Genomic DNA, 26,532 nt, shown 5'->3' with positions numbered 1-26,532 from the left:
GGAACAAAGCCGCTCTCGCTTCTGCCAACCGCGCGCGGGAAACATTCACCGTGGAAGCCACTTCGAACAGCAGGGTCTCGCAGCTCGCCAGACCCACCGGCAAGCCCTGCTGCTGCAGCGCGGGCCGGCGCGCACCCACGGAGGCGGCCGCGGCCGCACCCTCCCGGTCCGGGGGCGGCTGCCCTCCTCTCCCGCCGCCGCGGAGAGCCCCGCCCCGCAGCCCCCGGGCCTCGCCACCGCCACGGCGCGGGCCCGCAGCCCAGGCGCCCTCCGTCCCGCCCGCCAGGCCTCGCGCCCTCCCCTCAGCGGCCGCCGAGCGCGCGGGCGGGGGAGGGGCGGGAGGGGAGGGTCAGGCGCCCGCGCCCGCCGCTCCCTCGCGAGAGGTGCAGCTCGTCGCCGCCGCCGCCCCGCGCGCCCCGCCCCGCCCCGCCCCGCCCCGCCCCCGCGCGCCGCAGCCCCGCCTCGCCGCTGGGCTCCGGGCGGGCTGGCGGGGGGAGGGCCGCGGGCGCGGAGCGCTGCGAGCAGCCATGATGGTGGGTCTCGGGGCGGCCGCGGTGCCGGGGCGGGGCGGGCGTGTGCGGCCGGGTCGCTAACCTGTGCGCTTTGTCTCCCCCCACCCTCCCTGCTGCCGGCCGTGCCCCTCCGCGTCCCCCCGGCCCGCTCCGCCTCCTCCTCTTCGCCCCCAGCAGGAAGGCTCGGACGACGGCCCAGATTTCCTCTCGGAGGAGGACCGAGGTGTAAGTGCCGCGGGGAGGCGTTAGGGACCCCGGCGCCGGGGGGTGGGGGAGGGCGGGGTTGCCCCCCTGCCCCGGGGGGCCCTCCGGCTGCGGCCGGGCCCGAGCCCGAGCCCGCTGCGTGGGCACCAGGAGGGAGGCGGGATGCCGGGGGGCGGCAGGCAGTTAGGGTCCGGGGTGTTGCTCTGCCGGGATCTGTAATGTGGAAGCAGCACAGCCTCCCTCTGAAATCAGCGTCTACGTGCCTGGGGTTTGCCTGGGCTTTTTCATTGTTCTGTCACCCAAGTTTTGGAAGGGCAGTTCTTTCATGCTTTTGTCGGAATAGCTTGAGCGGGGTTGTGTGTGTTGCTAGAGATGCATATTCTCTCTCTGTGTCCTTCCCTGCCCTGGTACGTGCCTCCCCCCCCCCCCCCCCCGCCCCGCACACACCAGATTGTGCCGTGGTCCTGACCAGGTTGACCAGCCTTGTGGAGAGCACCAGGTTCCATCTTTAATCATGAGCCAGGGCCTAGGTGAGAGAGTCCTGCCCCCTCTTCTCTCTTTAGGCCCCAGAGGTTCTCCCATAGATAACAATGGGACGTTTACATTGCAGGCACACGCTGCATAATAAACTCTTTATTGAAAAGAAGTTCTGTTGTTGGGACAGGATGCCATGATTATGTTTCTTACTGAGGAAACCTTTTTCTCTGCCCTGCTGTTTCTGGCCTTCATTTCTCTTCTGACTGCTGTATCCATCTTTCTTTAATTTGCCTGCCTCACTTAAGCAACAAATCAGCTAATCTAGTATAATTTATTCAGACTGATTACCCCTGTCGGTTAGCATCTTGAGAAAGACTGACTCTGAGCAAGGTAGGAGAGCAGCTTCTGGGTTGCTTAGGTTGCCTTGGTTATTGAAGCGGCTACATCCAGTATATTACTAAAAATATGAAAAACACAAAATCTGAAAAACACTATGTTGGTATACCCTATTATCATGCATGCCATACTCAAGTGTCAAATAATTAAGTATTAAGCGATTTTTGACTGTATGGATGCGGTAGGAATTCAGTGCATTTCATGTTCCAGTTTATGACCAGAAATTAAAAAAGGAATTCTAGTATTGTATTAGGCAAATTCTGGCCACTCTAGAGCTTTCGCCTTTAATTATACAGCTACTTTAGTAAGAATACTGGATAAAAAAGAGGGAAGGTGGAAGTTGTTCTCCTTTAAGTGTCTTCAGAACAAGGTCTGAAGAACTTGTTAATTATGGAGTTGTATTTTACATAGGTTGTCCCTGGTATTTAGGAACAGACATTGAAGTGCACAGTTTAGTTGTCTTTATCTGAATGGGCAGGTAGAACATAACAATGCAGATCTGATCCTGTGTGAAACTTGTTTGTTTGTTTGGTTATTAGCTTTCCCTCTAAGGCTACAGGTAGTGAGAGTTCACAAGGTAATTTGAAAGCCTTAAGAAATCTCTTAGCAGGCTTGTTTGTGCTGTTGGACAACTTACATCATCTCAGTTGGCCAAGTGCAGTCTTTTTTTTTTTTCCTTCCCCTCCCCCCCATTTTCATCCAGCACTGAGGAATTAAAGCAGAACAGTGTCCTTCTCCTTTTCCTAATTTTTTTAAGTTTCTTATTTTCAATCACTCTGGGTTTTTAACTTTTTCACTGCTGTGTAAATCCTTGGGGTTAAAACACAGGTTGTTATCTGCATGATTTTGATTGTGATACAGAAAATCTAATGAAAAGCAATACTGGCAGTCTGTTCATGAATGGATTTGCTGTGCTTCAAAACCATAACTTTTTTTTTTTTCTTAGCAGCAGTAGTAAAAATAAACAGCTTCTCATAAAGTGTTTCCCTGGTTCTGATGTGTTGCCTTCCTCTGTTTGCGATTAAAAAATGAGTAGGTCAAGCCTTTATTTGAAAGCATGGATGGCAACTTCTGGTTAGAGTAATTGAGCTTTTAGTTTTGGAAATCGGTACTCTTTCCTCTCTAGAATTCAGATATTGCTGTGACAACTGCACTTTTAACTCTTCAGAATCATGTTGGTCAGCTACAGTTGTGTAAAGTTTAACGTGGGGGTGATGGGATGAAAAGAGGGCTGGAAATTATGCTGATGCCACATAAAACAGTAATTTTCAAACAATTGTGTTATACCATATGGAGCCTTTTCCGGAAAATTGTAAAACAGAGCACTGAGAATCATCTTTGAGGAAGTAGCAGTGGGTGGTCTGTAGAAGGAACTTGTTATAAATGGTCTGCATAAAATGAACTTGTGGGAATTGCTTTTCTAAATCTCACTTAGGAAGATACTATTGAGTTCGCTTGAAGTAACTCAGTTCCTGTTGGGTTTTTTGTTGTCTCTCTAACATAAACAATACGTGCTTTGAAAGGTGGTATAGCATTGCTCTACTAATACTGTCTTGTGTATTTTATATCTATACAAACTATAGCCGACTTGGCTAATGCTCTTGTCTACTTCTTTAGAGGAAATGAGCTATCCCTTAGAACAGGTCTGCTAGAAACAATGCTGTGATGACACTTTGTAATCTTTTGTTGTAAAAGTATTGTTTGTTTCCCTTGTTCTGTGTATTTATCTGCCTGTAAAGAACCCGCTGAAGAAAAGGTCCTTTTTCTCTAACAGTTTTGAAAGAGCTTAGAGTATAGAAGTTACTGTTGTTAAAGGATGACATTACCTAGGAATGTAAGGTTTGGTTGTTTCCCTTGTCTCTACCAGCTTCCTTCCATTACCATTTGAAGTATAATTGGTCCTTGAGCAAGAGCTTAGGTGCTAAATCCTCTCCTTGCATTGTGTTCTCTCTTAGTACTGTAACATCGCTTAGCCCTGGTTTTGGCTTCTGGTATTTTCCAGACCCTTTGAATAAACCAGGTACTATCTTGGTATAGCATAGGAAATTGTAAAGCAGCTAAATTAAGTTAGCTTTTGTTTTGCAAGTTGTTCAGCATGTGTGTACAGCATGTATCTAAGCATAAAATTATAGTGCTATGTGGTATGTATTAGACTGGGGGGGGGGGGGGGCGGGACACAGACACACGACAAGATAGAAAGGGACTGTATCCCACCTCTATTTTTTCCAGAATTTAAGGTACTTACATTTCAGTTTTCATCCAAATCAGGTTTTGTAGCATTTTATTTCTTCATTTTCTACTCCCTTCGTGACTAGAAAACCATCCATTAGTGGCGGTTTTCTTTTGGAAGTAGTGATGAAGAGATTGCTTAAGTTTGTTGTGTGATGATGTTGTTTGTGAATATAATTCCCAGTAATGCAACATGAACCATTGTGTCACATGAATACATTTGAAGTCCTTCAACTTTCTGATTGTCTTTGACACCTTTCATAAATGCTTCATTACCGTTGCAAATGAAAATGTTTCCTGTTGGCAGTCAGGCTACGCAGCATAATTTAACATATGATTAAACTCTTCAAAACTGTTACAAACTTAACTCAGTATAAATCAAACAAATAGTCCTTTACAGTTGTATGTCATGAGTGAAGTTGTCATGTTTAGGTAGTTCTTAGTTTTCTCAGCACAGATAAGCATTTTATTTCTAAAGTTGTGCACAGTGCATATGGCCAGGGTGCGCGGCACTGGAGGCTGCATGTGCACTACTGACAAACTTGAACAGCTGTTATGCTGAATCCTAGAATTTCATATTGTACCACTTTCTAAAAAAAGGAGGAAAAAAGCATTTTAGTAGAAATTTTTGTGACCTGTGAAAGACTACAGAAATACCATTTGGATAATCCAGATTATTTGCTGAGATTACTCTGTTTGTTAATGTATTCTGGGGGACCGGAGAAAAACAAACAGTACCCCAGACAGTGTAACCACTAAAAACTTTTTTACAAGCTGAAAAATGTGGTGTCATGACATAAGGCAGACATTGGTATGTCAGATTATATTTTTCTTTCCTAAATTAGATGTTAAGCACATTGGAAACTCAGTAGGAGCTAGGAGATTCTGCCTCTGAGAAGTGATCTGGGATGGATCGTTGCATGATAATAGGCCTTTGTGTGAGGCAGTGACCCCCTAAACCTTGGGAAAACAAAAAGCGATGCCTGAATCACATGTGTGAATATGTTACTGTGCAGTGGTTTTAATGATTTCCAACTTTGCTGTAAGGGAAAGCTATTACTAGTTGTGTAATAGCTATTGAAGTGTTACGTTTTGCTAGCCTAGCAGAATATGCTAGACTGTATGATTTTGGTTTACTTTAATACACTAATTCTAAGATATATTAGTCTGGTTGCTGCTACATAAGCAGCAGAGTTGTCTGTGCATTGAGGTTAACAAGACAACTAGAGTGGGAGCTGGCCGCTATGATTTAAGATAAGGATTAAGATAACTGGTGGAAAACAAGATGTGGCAGTTGATGCTTCTCTCCTAGTGCTGCTCCAGTGCCTTGCAGCCTTACCTTCAAAATCTGTGTCATGTGTGACCTTTGTACGGTGTGTTGCCGATACTTAAAGCGTATTTGTACTTGAGTACAGACTTCAAAATGCAATCCTGAAAAATTTTGCGGGAAAAAGTCTATATCTTTGTATGGCAAAGTATTTTCACACTGTGATATTTCTAGGAAAAAATCAGCATCCAAGAAAACAGTGTCTCAGTAAAAAGTAAGCCTCATGAGCATGACATTGAAATATTTTTTGACAATGTGATTGGAGAAGATTTCAGAGTTAGTCTTGTAAAAATATTCTGAATGTCTGTTGATTGTGATGATTAAATTGTCATGGGACAAATTGCTCTACAACAACAAGGGTGCAAGGGTGAGGGGATTCAAATTTCCATTTGGGGTCTAGATGAGGTTATAGTTTTACCAAGTACTGTTGAAGCCTTTAATCCAGTTACTGCCAAACATTGCATTGCTCAGATAATCTTCCAGTTTTTCTATGTTTGATTGTTGCCTCATTTTCTTTTCGATGTGACTTTGGAATTATTTTGTGAGAGAGTTCAGGTTTCACATCTTGTGGAAAAAAAATATGCATATTCCTTGTGCTTTTGCCATTTCTCATGCTGATTTTGAAGAGACTGAAATCTTGGGTTTATTTTTTTGTTTGTTTGTTTGTTTTCCAGAAAGATATTTCCAAGGAGACTTAGCTCTGTGAGGTTCAGGATTTTTTTTTTAAGCTTTTTCAGTATATCATGGGAAATGTTAAACAAAATAATAGTGTAAGACAATGTGAGTAAACCAGGTCTTTAATAGCTCTTGCTTCTTTGAAATATAGAATCACTTTTCTCCTTAAAAGTACCTTTCCAACTATTAGTATCTTTATAATTACCTTTACAAGTACATTTACTTACAGCAGGTTGTTGATTTGGGGAAGTGGGGGGAATGAAGAGAAAAACAAAGAGAAAAACCTACTGAACTTTCTGCTGTCTGTAAATGTACTTTGTCTTGACCATCTCAATTACTAGCAAATTAACAATACAGAGAAATGACAATAGTGCACTAACAAGGAGTACGGTAAAGGAAATTATTTGTATGGTTGTGTGTGCCATCAAGGAGTACTACTGGAATTTCTTTTTCCTCTGGAAATAATCTTTTGATGTTGGGCTTTTTATAATCTATCTTCAGTCTTTAAGGATGTTCAGCATTGCAGGATCAGGGTTCTTCTCAAGGGAAGAATAAGGGAAATACAGTTAACTTTATTTTTCCTAAGCTAAACAGATTTTTCTTTGTTTAGCTTAGAGCAATAAATGTAGATCTCCAGACTGATGCTGCTCTGCAAGTGGATATCTCAGATGCACTCAGTGAGAGGGACAAAGTGAAATTTACTGTCCATACAAAGGTAAAAGCCTGGGTTTGTAGACTGAATGCTTTCTTAGTTATATAGAAAAGAAAGTTTGCTTAAACTGTTTATTGAAACAAGAGTAACACAATCCAAAGGAAATGAGAAAGTAGCATTATCTCATGTTTAAGAGACTGTGTAGCTGCAGTGCTTAAGAAAAAGATGGCTAAGAAGTTAAAAAACTCTTTAGAAAAAAGTGATGTTCAGTTTTTTGTATTGATGTGTGTCATGCCATTCCCATGCTTATTAATTGGCCTCTTTGCAGGTAGAATCATTAATATACCTCAATATTCCTCAGTATAGTTTTTTATTAGATTAGCCATGGTTTCAGATTCTAAAAATATATTTCATAATGGAATTACATTCAAGAATCATTTTTAGTTACTGCTTCTTTATGACTTTTCTTCTTTTTTTTTTTAGATTTGAATGTTTATTGATCGCAGAATCACAGAATAGTTGAGGTTGAATAAAATTTCTGGAGATCGTTTAGTCCCATCTCCTCCCTCACTCCCACCATTAAATCAGGGTGAACCAGAGCACATTGCTCAGGACTTGTCCATTTGGATTTTGAATATCTCCAAGGGCGGGGACTCCACAACTTCTTTGGGCAACCCATTCCAATTGGTTGCTGCACTAATTAAGATGGGGGTAATTATTGCTCTATGGAGTTGTTTTTTGTCAAATCCTTAGTTGGATTATTGGATTGTTTTTACAGGGATATTTTTGTTGTTCCTTCAAGGTGTTTTTCATATAGTAATGAAAAACATTTTAGTTTTTTGGGTTTTTTTGGTGTGTGGGGTGGTTTGGTTTTTTAATTTTTTTCATTATTCTTCCTCCTTTTCCGCTTCTAGAGTTCCTTACCAAATTTCAAACAAAATGAATTTTCTGTTGTCCGGCAACATGAAGAGTTTATTTGGCTTCATGATTCTTTTGTTGAGAATGAGGACTATGCTGGCTATATCGTAAGTATTATAGTTCTCTTGGTTTATGTGCACTGTTTTCTGTGGACAGTATCGAAAGTACTTGTGACTGCTTTTAAATGCAGTGGAAACGGCAGATGTTCATTCCTTCTAAAGTCAGATCAGATGCTCTAATACTTCATTTTATGCAATTACACAAAATTAATAGTTGAAGCAAGCTTGGAGGAAAGTTACTGTAGTTGTCATACTTTCTTGCCTTTCACTCCTAAGGAGTGAGTAGTTTAATCTGTATTCAAGTGTATTTTTAGTCCACTGTGTTAAAAATGTGGGAGATAGGTGAACTGTATAACTTGGTGGTATTGTTTTGCAAGCTAATGTTTAACTTAGTTACAAGTCTCATGTTGCCTTTGTTTTAGCTGGAATGGCAGAGTGCAGTAACTGAGCTCTAGTAATTAGACTTTTCCAATTTTCATTATGAAGATCAGAATCATTTTACCATAAATCAGTTGGAGGGGAAAAAAACAATGCAAATGCCATCTAGAACTACAGAGAATCTTAATACACAATATAACAACTTATGGTTTGAAGTTTTATTTCAGGCCTCCGGGGAACAGAGGTCCCAAAATAGTCACCTTATGGTACCGCCTATTAAAAATGGGTGCTGCTGTTCATACTTTAATTACAAATAGGAGTATTTGTCATCTTGGTGTGGAAGTTAGGCATTAATTTTGTGTTTGGGAGGGTGTCTACTGATTCAGAAGGTAAACATATATTTCTAATTGACTAGTGGGTACATTATGATGAATATAATTTGTGATATATCGTACCATTCTTGAGCTAGTCTTTTTTTAGTCAGAAAAGCTATTTGAAGTGACTAGGTCTTCAGTGGGGTAATAACTAGTTTCAGACAGTTGACTGCGTAGATGCTGGATTTTTCTTTTTTGTAATGCATTAGTGTAATGGGCAATTATCAGTGAACTAAAGTTTAAGCATAGTTTAGCTTTGTTCTCTGTCCCTTTACTGATAGCAATTCAGGATTAGTTTGACTGTGGTGTTTTCTCTTTCAATGTTAATATACTATATTACAAGATTAACCTAGAGACTTGTTTACTGTGTGCTTTGTTATTTCAATAGAGGTATCTTTAATGTCAACAGTGCTGCAAGAAAGAACTAGTGCCTACAAACAATATGGAAATTTTTTTTTGTTTAAAGTTTTGGGGAGTTGTAAAGGAATGGTGTGAAAACAATTGTGGAAATTTTTTTCTTTAAACAAGAAACAATCCTTACCAAATAAGCTAACTCAAAACTAATTATAAAATAATGATTTCAAGTTTTAGTTCATTGTATTGGGAAAGCTAGGTATTATTTGGTTTCTGTTGTAATTAAACTACTGAAGCCATTAGATAATCCTTTAGTAATCTTCAAGGACATTTGGCCAAAATTAGTATAGTAGTGCAGCATGTCTAGCTCATGAATGAGAGAATTTATCCATAAATGCTGTAATGAATGATGAAAGAGAGCCATATATTAAAAAGCTGCAGGCAGTTTACAGTTCCTGTACTGAATGGATGTTGTTTGACTGAGAAGATGAGCACTTAAAAAAAAATGGATTCAATTCCAGATTCCACCAGCACCACCCAGGCCTGACTTTGATGCCTCAAGGGAGAAATTGCAGAAACTTGGAGAAGGGGAAGGATCAATGACTAAAGAAGAATTCACCAAGATGAAACAAGAACTGGAGGCGTATGTAGACTTGATTACTACTTTTTTTTTTTTATCCCTCAACTTTTAATGCTGTTTGCTGTCCCATGTTTCTGATTTCACTGTAATGGTTCTCTGTGAGAGATAGGCTTGAGAATCCAGTTGCTACCAGGGTTATCTTAGTGATCATGATCAGAGCCATTAGGAAAATTGTAGAAATAATTTCGTGGAAGATCTTCTGAAACAGGAAAAAAAATCAGCTTGTTCTTGAGCATCTTTTGTAAGGAAAAAAATAGTTAGATCTGTTTCTTCACAGAACACCTGCAAAGGGAGGAGGTAACCTCTATCTTTTTAGTTGTGGTGTTCCACATTTTATAAGCATAATGAAACTTTAAGTTTTTTACACGTAGTGTTTGAACTAGGGATTTTTGCATGTGGTTGGTACTGTAAACATAGATGCCAGCCTTCTGTTCCCCAAGAAATACGGAGATTACTAGAAAATACTTTTTTTTGACACTCCCTTTTTTTTGCACAAGGAGAAAACTCCTGAAATACTTCCTGAAAATAGTATTTTCCCTTACTGTGAATTTAATGTGTATTGAAGTATCTGCTCTAAGGCTTTTTGTTCCATATTAAGTTACACAGTGAAGTTTCTCCTTGCTTCATCCACTTTCCTTATCATGCATTCACTTCTTTGATCTTTTTCCTGTCATTGGTTTCAGTTTTCAAGTGTATATTTACGCTGCTTCTAGACTGCTTCTATCAAGAGCTCTGAATTGGCAAGAAAAGTACATAGAACTCTTAGAACTGCTGCTTTCTCTCCGAACTCCAGCTGCTGTGAGCAAATGTCTTAAAAAGCTCTGTATTAGTGTTGCGTACAACGTAATTTGTAGCAGAGTAGATATACACTTCATATGCAGAAAACTGGAAATTAGCAAAACACTATAGATTTTAAAGAATCTGTGGTTTTCCAGCGGCCCTGATCATGATTCTCTTGTGGTCTGGTTAGGGGTTGGATAACACAGAAAACTTTGGGTTTCTTCTACTGCCACCTCCATCCTCTGCATCCTCCTTTTTTGTCTTCACTGAATGACTACTACTCTCACTGAGATCAAACATCTCCCAACACTGGCCCTGCTGGTTTGCTGGTATGTAAATCTTAACCTCCTTGCACATAGTGGAAGCAAAAGTGTTGATTATCACTTCACCATTTGACCTCAGAATGGGGAAAAGAGCCCCTTCCTCATTTCTAGACAAGTTACATCTTACTCATTGAATTTGCAAAGCAAAATGGATTCTAGCAAACTTGTATTGATAAGAATGCCTTCCTTTAATTATATCACAAATGACTAATTGCTTTAAAGTTGAGTTGGCTGAACTGGGCAACTATGTGATTGTCATGGTTAAATGTGATTTTTTTGGTTGTACCTACCAAACGCAGCACTGAATTTCACTTTTAGAACCACTATGAAGCAAGACATCCACGTAAGCTTCAGCCCAAAAAGGCTAGGTGCTTTAACATGGAATAAAAGACTGCTATCTAAAGAGCTAACAAAACTACATGAACATTTAAATAAGTAAGGAGGGTGCAAATAGGCAAGGGGATGGAGATGGGGAGGAAGGAATTTGCACATTGGCTACATAGTGCCTAGTGACTGTAGTGTGTATCTCAATTTCTTGCTTTTTGGGGAGTTGGGGAAAGGACAATTAAATGAGGTTACACTTTCAGCAAACCAGTCTGTGTTAGCTAGTCTTAAAAATTAGAATGTATTTGTTGAGTCTTCATTAAAAGTCTCTCTGTAATATGTTAGGGCTTCAAATTTCCCCCTAGTATTAACATTGTACTATTTATTTATGTATATATCAAATATTGGAGTGATAACCTCTACTATATCAGCTTATAATTTTGTATCCTTACTGAGGATCTCTTAAAGCTGCTCACTAGGCTTATCTCAAAATTAATTGCTTCATGGGAAATTCTTATGTCTGTCTTGTTTCTTGTTTTCAGTGAATATTTGGCAATATTCAAGAAGACAGTTGCAATGCATGAGGTGTTTTTGTGTCGCGTGGCAGCACATCCTATTTTGAGAAAGGATTTAAATTTCCATGTATTCTTGGAATATAATCAGGATGTGAGTATTGAAAACTGAATTGCTGGCAAGAGAAATCAAGATGTACTTTTATGGTAGGATGGAAAATTGATTAAGAGGGCTTTACCTCCTGGAGCAAATTGCATCAATTCCTTCATACCAGACATATTTGTATTGTAAAAGTTAGAAATTCATTTAGTCTGTAGGAGTTAATTTTGCTGCCACCTGGGGAACCAAATGCACTATGTGCTCTAAACTCAGCATCAAAAATATTAATGGAAATTCAGTGTTTTGGATTAAAAAGATTAGCTTTTGGTGGTGATTTCACATGATGTTATACTTGTCCACTCTTCAAATTTTTTGTGTGTGTGTGAAGGATGATGCAACAAAGACAGAATGCTAATTTTTAGGATTTGGAACTGCAGTTTAAATTCTGTTGCTAACAAAACTAGAGAGGATTTCTAATGAAACATTCTGATAAGTAAAGCCTTTTTGTTAGTAACATAGGTGAAAATTTGGTTTTTTTTTTTTCTAGATATTGGACTAGTGTGGCTATCCATGTGTTACGTACTGAGTTGCTGTCTAATTTTGAGTTAATGGAGAGGACTTTCTGGATTCATAGTAACTCTTTGGTGTTGGAGTTGGTGGTTGCTCATATTCTGCAAATGGTTTTAAGTGCTTTTAAAAATTGCAGAAATCAGCACTGAATGTTGAATAAATCATTACAAAGATTGGCCCAGCTGCGTAAATGCTTAACTTCAAAATATATTCCAGAGGATCCTCTTATTGCTTGATGTAGAAATACTTACTGGTTCAGGAACCCAGTTTGCCTAAATTGGACAAATTTAGATGGACAAGAAGAGTGTGAGGAGGCTGAAACCAACATTATTCTCAGTGCAGTGAGCGGTAAATGCTTCTGTAGTTTCTGAAAGTCAGAGATCTGCCATTCTACACTTAAAAGAGCAAAACCTGGTTATATTAGGTTAACTCAACAGCTATACTATGCGTGATAAATACTGTATTATTGATATCTGAAATGTACACATTGTACATTTGGTATTATCTATAGGTGCTAGAATGTTGCTGATTTTTTTTCATGGAATAGTATTTTAGGTGATAAAGAACAGTCTAGTAAATGAGGTAATCTGTCATTCTGGGTGCATGGTGCTCTGTCCCCATTCATGCAGAGTATAAGACTAAGCAGAGAGCAGGAAAACTAGTTTAGGAGTACCAAGTTGTGATATGTAGTTCTATTTTTTTTTTTTTAAAGCTTTTATTGCCTCCAGAAAATGAACTAACTTGATAAATGAATTTGTTTTTCAGTTGAGTGTTCGTGGGAAAAATAAGAAAGAGAAACTTGAAGACTTCTTTAAAAATATGGTTAAATCAGCAGATGGTGTCATTGTTTCAGGAGTAAAGGTGATTACTGCTTAACATATCAAGATTTAAAATGTATTAACATTTTTGTCCCCTTTTTTTAATGATACAGAATTTTACATAGCTACAAAAAAGGGATTTTTGTATCGATGTCTAATTTAAGAAATAGAGGCAGAGCATGGGAAAGAACCTGTGGCCCTGGATGCAAGATAACTGAGAGCTATCTGATTCCTTCTGTGAAAGAGAGCTTTCAGTACTCTTTCCCCTATTTTATGAAATTAAGCTTTTTTTTTTAATCCACAGATAATTGATAATCTGTTTTTTGTTCTGGCCTGTCATTTTGTATAGTGGGAAAGTGTACTGGCTTTGACAACTACTGCAGCTCAGAAGTTACTAACAGTGTGAATTTTACCAGCCTTGTAACATCCTTCTACTGTTTCAAAGCTAAGAGCAGCAGTAGAGGCAATACTATTTTTCCTAGTAGATGCAAGAATGTAAGGGGGGGGGGGGGGGCATATTGTTAGGAAAATTCAATTTCATTTTGACTTTTCCAGAAGTCGAAAGATTGGTTTTATAACAAGCATAAATTCTGCAGAAGATGATTTTGATCTCCTTCCTTTTTAGGGGTAACTTTCCATTTGCAAGCAAATTAGAGCAGCTAAAGTTCCTAGTTGTAAAATCTTGAGTTTTGAAACTGCTGGAAAGTGGGTATAACCATGGATTAATTACGACTTTTTTGAAACTGCTGGAAAGTGGATATAACCATGGATTAATTACGACTTGGATAAAAATATAAAGTCCATATGACCAGCAGTTTTCATAAGTGCATTGTTCAAAGTCCATGTTGTAGGCTATTCCATGGTATTGAGCATCTGTGCTGTTTTAGAGGGTTTTTTACAGTAAATATAAACCAAATATCTCAAATTGTAACACAGAAAATATTAAAATTTACCTACCAACTTGAAAGAAATCTGTCATCAAGATCACTGTTCCTGAGCTAGGAGTTCATATCATCTCTGCTATGACTGAAGCATTTGGGGAACTGGGTTTCTTTCTTCCTCCCTCCCCTTTTTCTAGGTAGATGTCTTCTTATTAAGTACTTGACATTTACTCTATTTTTCTGTCACCAAAGTGGTAGTTAGTAGTGAAATTATTTCCTTCACTTCAGGTTTAGTTATGTAGACCTTTAAGATGCTTGTTACAAATTCTTAATAAATTCTTAATAAAACTTCAGATCATGATAAAATAAGTGAAGAAGAAATCAGTTTACATAAATTGTGTTTTAGACAATAAAAAAAGATTGCATTTCGTGTCACAGCAGCAGCAATATATGCAAATTTACTCTGCAATTACTCCGTACAGAGTGAATGAAATCCTGTTTTTTAAATTGTTCTTGTTTTTTGTAGGATGTGGATGACTTCTTTGAACATGAAAGAACATTCCTTGTAGAATATCACAACCGAGTCAAAGATGCCTCTGCCAAATCTGATAAAATGACAAGATCACATAAAAGTGAGTTATTTTTCCAGGGTGAAAATAGTACTAGTTAAAGCATACAGAAGTGGTTTGTAAGGAGCCGTAATTTTAGTTTTAGTTTTCTTTTTGCATGCGAAAAGTTAATTAATTTCTCCAAGTGTAGTCTTCGGATAGTCTAAAGAAATTTAATCTGACTTTCAAAGTTTAGCCTTTGCTGTAATAGACTAGATGGAGTAGGAACAGCCTGATGCAACACTGAAGATACCCTGATTCTTCATGCTGTCCCTTTGAAGAGAAACACACTTTACGTAATAATATTTTTTGAAGTCTGATTCTTAGTCTTTAAAGCATAAAGGTGGGTAATATAGCAGTATATGTAATGAAGTTGCTCTTGATTGGATGAGCTTGCGTTCATCAGAGTGCAATTCCTTGGCACACTAGGCATTGCATTACCTTGTTGAGCAGAAAACTCCTATTTGGGCCATTAGTTCTAGACCGGGAAGTCACGTTTCCATTTTTCAGCCTTTTAGAATGGAGACTGGAATATGTACATTCAGTAGCTTGGTTTGCAGGACCCCTTTTCTTCCTGAGGTGAGATTTTCCACTTAGCTATTGATTTCGCTTCCTGAGCTGAGTGCTAGTTAATGTGATTTCTGGAAGCTCGAGATAGTCTTCTCAAATGCAGTGCATTTATTTGAGAAAATGGAAAATCTTTGGCTTAGGACTACTGTGCTTGTGGTTTAGGATTACTGTGTTTTGAGAATCTCAGAAAAACGTTGACCTTTATTGCCCTTGATTTTAAGTTTTTTGTGCCTAGATAAATCAGAATTGAACTACTAGATTCTATCTACTTTCTGGAAGTTTGTGTCTGATTCACAGATTCTGTCTTTGCTGTCTACAGTAATATAGTGCACACAAAACCAGGCCACAAGCCTTTGATGAATCTCCATTGGTAAGGACTCTAAAGTGGATACTGAATGAGACATTAAACCAAGAATTTACTGAGCTCTTCAGATGCTTCTCTTGCTGTTGTACGAAGACTGAGCCTTTTGTAGCTTTCGTATCTATGGTAGGAGACAGGGAGAGTCAGTTATGGCTTAATGAAGTACTAAGGGACCCTGGGTCTTCATTCAGTTCCCATCTGAAGTGGTTTCTGGTGTTTTGTTTGCTTTCTTGAAAACACAAGTTCATTCATGGTAGTTAGGTGCCAAACTTTAGGTAGTGAGAGAGCCTTTCATGTTGGTTGTAGAACCAGGAAATTTGTTAGAAATGAGGTTGTAGAGGATCTGATGGGAAAGGATTGATCAAACTCATGACAAAGCTTCACTGGTTTTCAGACTCAAATCACCTGGGACATTTATTGACAACTTTTATCAAACTGCAAATTGGGACAAATGGCACCTTTTGAATTCTGGCGAGAGGAGTAGAGCAATGAGCTGGGAAGCCTGTTTTGGAAATGGGCAATCTGTAGTTTATGGATAACTTATGATCGACAGAGAGCTGCAGGGCTTGCAAAGATAGTGACTTCCTATTTCCAGCAAAAAATCTATTTTTGCGTTTAAATGGGAGGAATAGAAGGGGAGGTTAATGGCTTCCTAATACCATTCTTCACTGTAACCAACTGCACTGATTCCCTTGGGGTGTATGGAGTAATGAATTGAGTGGAAAGTGACCCACTCAATCTGTTAAAAAAGGTTGTGTTATTTAAAAAAAAACAATTCTGCTTAAAGGCATATAAACTTCAGAAATAACAAGCAAATATATTTTCCTGTTCATTGCTTGGTTCCGTTAGAGTTTTCGTCATCCATTGAGTTTATACTAAAAGCTCTTTAAAAAAGCCATCTGTGCAAAGATTTGATTTTTAGGGTTACTATATAGTAATACCTCATTAGTCAAATTGTGCGGCTTTCTTTACAAACCCTGCTTCTAATTTCATTGTTTAAAATGCTTTAACACTAATGCTACTTCAGCCAGTGACCACTTGTTGATTAGGTAAGGGTTTCCTGAAAATTAGGCGTGTGCTAGAAAAGGTGTTGTGCATATAGTGCTGTATTTTGGTAGTTTGGAGTTTGTATTCAATTTACTGCTCTCAAGCACACAGACTTACTCTTCGTTATTGTTAGACTGTGATTTTTTTCAAATAACTTTAGACTTTAGATTCAGATATAAATTCAGACTTTAGCCATTGAGTTTGTACATCTTTCACCAAAATAAAACCTAACAAAGTTGCACAATAAATTTACCCAGCAGGTGCTAATTGTATTAAATATTCCTAGATAAATTACAGACTTCATGATTTGGTGAGAGCGCCATGTTTATTGTGTGAAGTTATCCTTCATAGTAAGTGACATGATTGAAATTTTATTTCTGCTTTTGTGTTAAAGCATGTTCCTTTTAGAAAAACGCCTACTCTTGAAGAAAGAGAGGAACTTCAAATTTTTCAGAAAGAAGAGGAATGAAATAGTAAAACAAGTGCTTGTTTGTTTTTCTAGATGTGGCGGATGACTATAATAGAATTGGTTCTTCATTATATGCATTAGGAACACAGGACTCCACAGATATATGCAAGTAAGATTTTCTTAATAACTTACAGGGGAATTTGCTAAGTAGCAGTCTTAACGGTGACCTGCTGAGATCAGTAGCTCTCTCGTTAGGAGAAAAACACAATTAATTATGGTTATATCACATTAAGAGATATTCTTCTCTAGTATTTCATTTCTGTAACAGGCTGCTTTAATATTTTCACTTTAATATTTGTCTGGAAAAAAAATGCTGTTTTCTGCAGTTTGTAGAAAATTACACAGATGAGATGGAAAAGTCCTCATAGAGTCAGAAAAAACCCCAAGTTTTTCACCAGTTTTTTTTAAGTGTTTTGATATGTGCAGCAAGAGCAGGTCTCAGTCTGAGTATACTGATTTTTGTGGGTGTTCCCTGTACCAACATCTTGAAAAATAGTTTTGCTGTTCTGGCCATTCTGCTGCCTTTAGGAAGAGAAAGGAATCTACAGAGATCCCTAAAACTTTGAAAGTAGAAGAGGGTCTCTAGGTACAGGTGTTTGTCCTTTAATCTTTCAGTGATTTGCTTGAATATGAAGTTTGGTGTATCTGAAAGTAAAACTTAGTTAACTAGCTTAAAGATGCTGATGCTTGTGAACATGTACACTTACTAGAGTTAGTGTGACGACAGGTAGGAGATGAGTATGAAAGTTAACTTATTTTTATTAATTTACCCGAATTACAGTGATATACTTCCAAATGTGGTGATATCAAGGTAATCAATATGCAAGCTTATAGTATTGAGATTTGATGTAGTCTGTTAGGGTGTGTCAGGAATTGCACCTGTCTTCTGTGAAAACAGTAAGATTTGACTGTAATTCAGTCTGCTTTTATACTGAACCCTTGTATTGTCTCCTGTGATGGTGATGTGCCACATTGTTGCTCAGCCTCCCTGAATTCAAAGTAGGGCACGCATCACTTTTACTGTGTGAAGTACATTCAGATTTGAGTGAAGGACGCTTGATAATAGTGTAGGACCATTGACTAGGGTGGTGGTGTTTGGGGTTTAATTCACAGAAGCATAAAGAATCCCTGAGGAGCTGTGCAATTGTTCTTTAGTAAAAAACATCCGTTACGCTTTGTTTGTCTCTTACCTTAAGTTGTACAATTCCTAGATGTTTGAAGTGCTACAATTTGAAACTATTATGTTCTCTGAGTTCTGTGAATTACAATTCTAAGCAGTGCCTTTACAGTCTTTATTGCCAGACACAGATTATATTTTGAGTTCTATAAAGTAATTAGACTATTCAAATTAATGTTGTAATATAAGCTGTTTCCTTTGTGCAGGTTTTTTCTGAAGGTATCAGAGTTATTTGACAAAACAAGGGTATGTACTATGAAACCTTTTCAGATATTTTCTTCGTGTATATCCTGGAAGTGTCAGGACATCTTGTGTCAACTAGACATTAATATGTGTGTGTTTTATGGATACTTCTATATGAAGCATTTAAGCAATGTGTGGTAGGGAATGAAAAAGCATAAGATTTCAGTCATCTGTTTTGTAAAATGATTGATCCTTAGGAGTCTTCAATGTGCTAAACATTTCTAGGCAGTCTTCCTGTCTTCTGTGTAATACACTAGTAAAGCTGCTGTTCCTCTAAAATGCTTAGAGGCCTTCCATACTTGTTACTGGGTATCGCAGAACTTGTTATGGAAAAAAGAAATGAAAAAATGTAATCCTTAATCCAAAAAATGGCAGTCATGCTGCTTTTTTTCTGGAGCCAAGGTCTGTTTCTGCAATTGTTTGACTCAGAAATACTATTGCTGATGCTCCTAACCAGATTTTCAAATACCTTGTCTCTTTTGCCTTATTTGTTTGGCTTGGTAGAGCAGAAGATGCATGCCATGTATCAGGAAAACTTTCAAATGAAAAATGTGTGCATTTCCTAGACACAGTTATATCTGCATAGATATGTGCTTTAAAGAAAACGAAGATAATGGAATGTCTTGCTTTGACCTAAAATGCTGCCTTTTAGAATTTTTTTTTAAATTAAGATTTAAAAAATGCACATGCGGACTCTGTTTCTAAATTCACAGAAATGTCTGTTTCAAATACCAGCAAATATGTTTATTGGGCTTTTGGACCATTGCATACATGCAGTTACACAACTAGTCTGCAAGGGTGCCTTAAAAATTTGTTTTCCTTTGATCCCCAAAACAACACAAGACTTCTTGTGCAGCTGTTTATACTAGATAAGTTTTTGTTTCTCTGCTGTTTTCCTAGAGTATGATACATATAATTGAAATGGGGAAGAAAGCACTGTTTAAAATAGAAAGCTAATTGTCAATTATTGCTCTCACAGTAGGTTATTGCTTACATTTTAATACAAAATCCTAATACTGCTTCTCATGAGCATCTTCAAGTATTCTGTCACAAATGCATGATCTTAGTTTTTGAAAAAGACAATCTGTCATGTGCTGTTGTATATTTTATGTTGTATTTACATCATATAAGTGAATACCCAAAGTCTGGATGTTTTTAAATTGATGCTTTTACTTTTTTTCCAGAAAATAGAGGCCCGGGTATCTGCTGATGAAGATCTTAAACTTTCTGATCTCCTGAAATATTACCTAAGGGAATCTCAAGCTGCTAAGGTGAATTTATGGTTTTTTTTGTTCAGTAAAATAGTGTTTCTTTTTTAAAAAAGAGAGAGAAGATATCATTTTGAGAAATACACAGTAGATAAGTTAAAATGCTGCCACCTCTAGCCTGCAATTTCTCCGTCAGGTGTAAAAACTGGATCTCTGTTGTATATAGGGAGTAACAATGCAGTTTCTGACTGTGGGACTGACTATTTGGAACTGTGTGATCCACTTATACTGTACGATTTGGCCTTGATAATTAAAAGCAGTGGAAGAGCTGTTGGTGAATTGTTCATGTGTTTGCAGTGTGTTTGCTGCTTGCAGACTGCAAGCAATTCTACTTTTTTTTTTTTTAATATTCAAAATGGATCCTCCAGATGATCTGCAAGTGCTGATACAAAAACACATGGGCCAAATTTTATATTCTATGCCTACAGTAAATTTCATTCTTAGTAGTGTTTGATGTAAGATGATTAAGGAACATGACAGCATGAGGAAGCATTTGACAGAAAATGTCTGTAGTTAGAAGATCACAACAATAACTTGCACAAAAAATGCTACTGCTGTTTCTTGGGCCCTCTGTGTATTTCGAATACATAAGCTAAATATAGTTTGTTTCTAATGTAAGAAGCTGTGAAATTTCCCAAGATTGTCCCTTCTTAGGCTTTTTGGGGTATCATCTAAGCCATCTGTTGCTAGCCTCTGTCAGACAAGATGCAGACCAAACAATATTAAATTGTGTGTTTGATCCAGTATGGACATTCCTGTGAGTTACTTGCAGGATGAAGTAAAGTGAATGCAAATAATTTAGTAAGAAAGGAAATACAGCAAGAAAGACTAAAATTAATCTGATTTTTTTAAATTATTATTATTATTACTTGGTATATACTAAAATCCTTAGGTAGATTCTTGTAAACTCTATACATCCTTTTATGTTTTTTTTAATAGGATCTCCTATATAGAAGATCTAGGTCACTAGTGGATTATGAAAATGCTAATAAGGCATTGGATAAAGCAAGAGCAAAAAACAAAGATGTGCTGCAAGCTGAAACTACTCAGCAAATATGCTGTCAGAAATTTGAGAAAATATCTGAATCGGCAAAACAAGGTATTTGGGTGGTCTTTGATCCTACGTTACTACTTGAAAACTAACAGATTTTAGGATATTATTAATGAGAATAGATTTTTTTTTTTTGTTCTGTTTCCTAAGCTGAACTATTATCTTTCAACTAGTATTTACTTATTTTAGAAAGTTCAAATGATATTTTGCTTTGGCTCCTCATAGCTCTATTAGGCAGAGCAAAGTCTAAGTGCAAATTACTTGTTAACCACTTCTTTTGTATTAATAGGATAGGATACAAAATGATAGCTGCTAGCAGTAAAGGCAAACCTAATCTTTTAAACTATTGTTGAAATTCCCCTTTTGGTTTTATGCATTCTACTGTGAAGGCAGCAGTCTGTCGCAGAGATGATACTACATTAGAAAAGGAAGAGATGAGGAAATGAAATTTCACTGAAGTTGCAGTGTTACAGTAGCTCTAGAGAACAGGAACCTTATTTACATGTTGCCTTTTTCCTGGAAACTTACTCTGGTTTTTTTAGGCTAAGATTGTTGTGAGTTAGTAGTCATCTGATTCATTATTTGGAGCAGATTTGTTCAAGGTTTAAACACCATGCTCTTCTGTTTTTATCATTTAAGAGTTGTTTGACCCTGTAAATCTGGCTAATGATTCCTATAAATGAGACAGTGGAGAATGAGCGATCCTATTAGCCACAAAGGTATATCCATAAAGCACACTTGCTTCCTCTGTTCTTCATGCTAGTTTTAGCTAGTATCTTCCCTAGATTCTTTTCTATATCAGCCTTGAAAGAACAGTGCACGTGGAATAGGAGAATTAAATGTTTAAAAGCATCCACATTGCAGTCTTTTTTCAAAAGAGCTTTGTGTCCACAAAAGGTTAGCTAGAGATGAGGAACTGCAATGATGATTTGCTTTCATCCAACAGTGTAGCAGTATCGTTCAGCCTGGAATGTGCTGAGACTAAACTTGAGGTTTTTCCTGTTGCCTTCTCTTACCTTTACCTCTTCCATCCTGAAGGAAAGTCTGTTAACAGTTGAGGGCACTAGCAATAATACTGTTAATTAATCCATTTTTATTTTCTATAGAACTCATAGACTTTAAGACAAGAAGAGTTGCAGCATTCAGAAAAAATCTGGTGGAACTAGCAGAACTGGAATTAAAGCATGCTAAGGTAGTTGTGATCCTTTTTGGCCTGTATTTCAACTGATTTTAAATATTATATGCTTGAATAACTGAAATGGCTACATTTGTTGTGCGATACGCACTTCACATTTAGGAAGGGGGAATTTGAAGGTAAGCATCATCCAGAAAGGTGAACTTTCTTGAATAATAGAGAAAAAAAAAAGTATAGGTGAAGTATCTCCGAGGGACTGTTGTGCTTGACGTGCCTTTGGAAAACTCATCTCCTTGAAGACAATTTTGGCTTCAGTTTTATGTTTCTCTAGCTGTTTGATGTTTATAGCTGCAGAGTTTGAATACCTGCCTATTTTTAAAACCTCATATCACCATTTTACTATGAGATAGGAAGTGGTTTCTCCTGTTATCCAGATGTTGGTGACCTGATGTATAGGATAGGCTAACTATTAAGCATGAGATCACACAGGCCTGTCTGAAGTCAGATCAGTGTTACTCTGAGTATGCTTTTTGAACCTTTTTGCCTTTAAACTATAAAGTGCTAACAAAAGAGGAATGTTGCAGATAGCCTTTTCAGTAAAATAAATTTTTGCAGGAAAAAAACTTTAAGGGGCCTGTACTGTCCTTAACTTTCACAATGTATTTGATTCTCTTAATCCGTATGAAATTAATGGGGTTTTTGTTAAATCAGGTTAGCTGCTCTGATTTCATAGGCAAGTACAATAGTCTTTAACAGTCATATAGCAGGAGGCAGCTTTCTTTTGAAAGTCAACTCTTTAGCTTTTCTCATTCGCATCACAAATCTGAAAGTGCGTTGACTACCAAGCTTTGAATTAACTTGGAATATATCTGTTGAAAGGACTAGATAAGAGGTGTGTAGTGTTGCTGAGTTAACTTGTTGCTGCTTTATGCTCTTTTTAGTAGTGTTGACGGTGTCATTCTTCATTCTGCCAAACCCATTGTTTGTAAAACTAACGCACTGTAAAAAGGGTTGATTTGGGGACTTTTTTTTTAATCTTTGTAGGTATAAGTTCAGCTTGATGGGATATTTAGCTGGTAAAGTAATCAGTGAGGTCTGGAATACTTGACTCCTTTTTCAGATGAACAGTGCTTACTTTAATGTGTTATATCAGGAATTCAGCTATAGTTTCCCTAAAGTCTTAAAACTTCTCACAATACTTGGCACTATTCAGCCTTCCTACTTCTCTGTGTGTAACAGCTGTCTATATCCAGCCCTGAGTCTCCCAGAAATCCCCGTGTTTGGTCATGAATGTACTGGTGACGGGTTTTAGTGAAATTAGTAGTCCTACCAGTCATGCTTGCAACAGTTTTTATTGATTTGCCATATCATGCTTTAATAAGGGAATGAATCCACAGCGCTTCTGTCCTGCTTCAGTCATTGCCTCGTTATCATCTCTTGTAACTGACCCTTGCTGAAGTCCCTGCATGCCTTGGAATGGAATGCTTAAAAAATGTCTCTATCTTCTAAAGTATCCTTAAAGAATCACTTGTATTAACTCTCTGTGCAATTCAAAATCTTGCAGTAATATTCTCTTGAATTTTGACAGCTAATAACTGCAGAAGGCAGGGGGAAAACGCTTCATTTCTGTAGCTTTTAACTTACTTGATACATGCTTCTTGGTGTCCCCAGTTTACCTGGAAGAGCTTGAATTTTTTTAGCTGTTCTTAATTTGCCACCACAGCTTCTGTTTAATACATAGTTCTTCAGATAGTCTGTCTCAGTCTGTGTTTTACCTTGTCTTAGTAAATTTACTAACAAGGCATATATAAAGCTGTAATAGAAACTTTGAACTGTAGTCCTGTTTTTGAAAGTGAACTTTTTTTTTTCTGATCTTTTTCACCTACTTTATCATGGAGCACTGTAAGATTCACTAGACAGTTTTGAATATTTAAAGCACTGCAATATAAAAGGTCATTTAGACTAGGGGTGACAGTTCTTGAAATGTTAACAAATGTTGTGACTTGTTGAATGAAAGGATATTTTGTTTCTCACTAGATGGGAAAGTTCTGTTTTTTCAAAGCCTGTGTTTCGTATTTATTTAAAACAAGCTGATACAGATGCATCGGTTTGGTTGCTGTGCTTTTATTTCTAAAGATTCTGAGTTGGATTATTACAGAAGTTAAAAGTGCAATAGATCATATTTTTCAATTTTACATAATGGGAAATTTTCTTATTAATGTTGTAACCGGCGTATTTGAGGATAGTCTTATGGATAGGTTTTTATTAGTCTGTACAGGGTATTGAAGGATGAAATGGTTTGGTGGAGACTTTCTGAGGTAGTTCCATAAAAGGAACAAAGAAGATACGAAAAGACTTGGGGTTTTTTTGAGATAGCATTGTGCCCTGATGCGTGAAGAGCAATGTTAGGCGGCCCTGATGTGTGAAGAGCAATGTTAGGGGAATATGAAAGTTTCTCCTTGTCCTGGAGCAGAAGTTTTTATACTTGTTGCAACACAAATCATGGACAGTGCTCCCGTTTCAGGGAGGCTAAGTAGCCGTGGTTTTGGCTGGGCTAAGCTGGGGATGTTCATAGCCACCCAGTTCCTCTTGCAATAGAGCCAAGAGGGTTGGTAGAAGCAAAAAAAAAAAAAAAACACCAACCTACTTTTTCATGTAGGCAATAAATTAATGAAGTCAGATCAAAAGCCCCCTGCTTTAAGGTTCTGGACAAAAGACTTTGCCTGATGCTGTGTCAGTCCCTGTCTTCATGCTTTTGCAGCTACTGAAGGCAGGTGAAGTTTTAGCAGCCCCGAACTGGAAATGGCTTGGCTTGTCAATGGCATGTGGAGCACAGCACTCCCAAATTTTGCAACATGACCTGTTATTCAGGTCTAAGTGCTCTTTCCAGCAAAAAAGCTAACTGGGGAGCGGGGGCTGGGGGCAACAGATAACACTGCTGCAGGCTTTTGCTACAAGTCTTCTACTGTGTTGTTTTTTTGTTGTTGTTTTTTTTTTTTTTCTGGAACAAGTACTTCCAGACTAGATGTCATGCAGATAAATCTGTCTCTGAATCAGTCTAGCCATGTGTCTTCTGGACTTGGAGCTGCCTGGCACAGAAAGCATGGAGGTGAAACCTGATGCAGCAGTGGCTGCTGGAACTCACCTGAGAGGCTGTCTTTGGGAGGAATTGAGCCCCAATGAAGGCTGCTGCATGACTTACTGTTAAAAGTTATTTGCTCTGTGCGGAAAGAAAAACACAAATCCCAAAACACAGAGATTGCTGCACTGAAGAAGTCAGAATGACCAAAGTATTGAGAGAAGGTTCTGAGAGACAGCTCTTATTTCCTGAGCTGTATCAGGCTGTGTGGCTCCAGAAGACTGGAGGGTGATAGGGAAATCAAGCTTTTAGTAAATCTAGGACACTGTATGTACAAATACTAAGCGCACCCTCTCTGCCCAGTTATGTTTATACTACTTCCTTATAAAACACTTGTTTTAATCTGCTAATATTCTCTTATCTTTTCCTGGTTGCCGCTCAAGACTTTTGAAAAAGCTAAAAATCAGACTGTGGGTTGAGATTGCTTTAAGTTGATGCAAGTGCAGACTACTGCCAGGATGATGATGCATGACTCTGTTCTTTTCCCTTATGTTGGCACTGTAATGGGTGCAGCTGCGTAGTAAGATGGAGCTAAAAGTTCCTCTGGGTTTTTCTAAGCTTCACTTTCAGTCTTGTTTTCACAGTGTCCCTTGTGTCAAAACACACAGTTTTGGCTGGGAGTGTCTGAGAGTAAGAGAGCTGCCTTCTTATCAGCAGCATGTACCCTAGATTTCCTTAAAATAGCTGCCAAACTGCAGCTTTAGATTATGCTTGGTCTCTGACCTATACCAAACAGATTGATGTTTTTCTATGGCCATTCTGTCTGACTGTCCCTCTAGGTAATGTTTAGCTTCTGTTTTGCCAGCTCTGTGTTTCTTCATGACTTCATACAGCTGTAGCTAATGTAAGACCTGATTAAGTGTTTGAGCATATAGTGCAAAAGCTGCATTTAAACCTATTCAGTATTTTAAACAGCTGGATTTTGAGGTGTTTCTGTGTTGGACTTCATGTTCAAGAAGGGAGGTTTGATAGCTGGTGAAACTACTAAGGTTATAGACATATAATTAAAGCATTTATAGCCTTGGCTATACTTTTAGAGTCTTTTGACAAAGGAATTGTAACTGAGTAAGAGTGCCACTTCCTTCAAATAAAAAAAAAAACCCTAAACATCTCTTTCCACAAATACTAATATAGATGCTCTTACCTCTATGGGTTTTTGTGGAAAAAGAATTTGTTGCATTACTAGCAACAGATATCTGTTTGGAACTGACAGAAGAAGGGAGCAAAATCCAATGCTACGAGATTTGGTTAAATGCTTTGTCAGTAATTCTTTATTTCCTGAAAAGGATGTTTCTGTCACCATGGTTCTGCCAATAACTGTAATATCTAGAGCTTAGGAGCCTGAGTTGGCAAGAAACACTTTTCTGAATCTGAATTTATAGGACTTTCTCAAGCTATGCTGATACAAGTCAAGTATCTCAGATGTTGCAGCCAGAAAGAGTAATGGCTCACAGCCTCTCTTGTCCTTGATTTATTATAATTTAAATAAAGTTGTTCTTGTGAACTTTGTAAATTTGATCTAATGAAAATGAATGATTTGCCTATTTGCAAAATTTCAGTAGACTGGCTCGCTGAGTCTGGAAATGACTGATGTATAAAGGACGTCTTGGTACCATCTTTTCTTTAGAGTGCTACATAGTGGCCTGTGAATTGCAAATATACTTCATGCTGCTGATGGGTTGTAAAGAGATAGCCAAAAGATCAGTGTCACACTCTTGTTATAGCTAACATGCGTGCAGTCCACAATTATACTTCAGACCGAAGTATTCCATTTGAAGGCTGAAGACTTCAGACTGAAGTATTCCTTTTCATTCATTACTTCATTACAGCCAATAATCAGCTGTTCAGTAACAGAGACCTTAGATTTATGAATCTTGTACACTACAAAGATGGGCCACCAAGTCCCTATGCATCTCATGTATATTGAACTTGTTCATGTCACAGAATTACAAGCCTTTTAA

At 38.1% G+C, this 26,532-nt stretch overlaps 1 protein-coding gene across 2 annotated transcripts in view; it reads left to right on the top strand.

The window, feature by feature from the left end:
- Positions 1-421: 421 nt before the first annotated feature.
- SNX6 (sorting nexin 6) overlaps positions 422-26,532 on the top strand; it is a 29,068-nt gene continuing 2,957 nt past the window's right edge. Inside the window, exons 1-13 of one of the 2 annotated variants that reach the window (XM_075503130.1) lie at positions 422-533; positions 690-737; positions 6,431-6,535; positions 7,387-7,497; positions 9,077-9,198; positions 11,165-11,288; positions 12,570-12,665; positions 14,030-14,135; positions 16,592-16,667; positions 17,942-17,981; positions 19,163-19,249; positions 20,186-20,345; positions 21,404-21,489. In XM_075503130.1, the coding sequence (XP_075359245.1) occupies positions 528-533; positions 690-737; positions 6,431-6,535; positions 7,387-7,497; positions 9,077-9,198; positions 11,165-11,288; positions 12,570-12,665; positions 14,030-14,135; positions 16,592-16,667; positions 17,942-17,981; positions 19,163-19,249; positions 20,186-20,345; positions 21,404-21,489 (1,167 nt within the window). In that variant the 5' untranslated portion in view covers positions 422-527. Of the gene's footprint in view, positions 534-686; positions 738-6,430; positions 6,536-7,386; positions 7,498-9,076; positions 9,199-11,164; positions 11,289-12,569; positions 12,666-14,029; positions 14,136-16,591; positions 16,668-17,941; positions 17,982-19,162; positions 19,250-20,185; positions 20,346-21,403; positions 21,490-26,532 lie in introns of both variants that reach the window. The other variant, XM_075503129.1, reaches the window with a different exon arrangement.

The sequence above is a fragment of the Mycteria americana genome, chromosome 5, assembly GCF_035582795.1.
Source record: "Mycteria americana isolate JAX WOST 10 ecotype Jacksonville Zoo and Gardens chromosome 5, USCA_MyAme_1.0, whole genome shotgun sequence".
Taxonomy (NCBI): domain Eukaryota; kingdom Metazoa; phylum Chordata; class Aves; order Ciconiiformes; family Ciconiidae; genus Mycteria; species Mycteria americana.
This window is presented reverse-complemented; position numbering and strand designations above follow the sequence as displayed.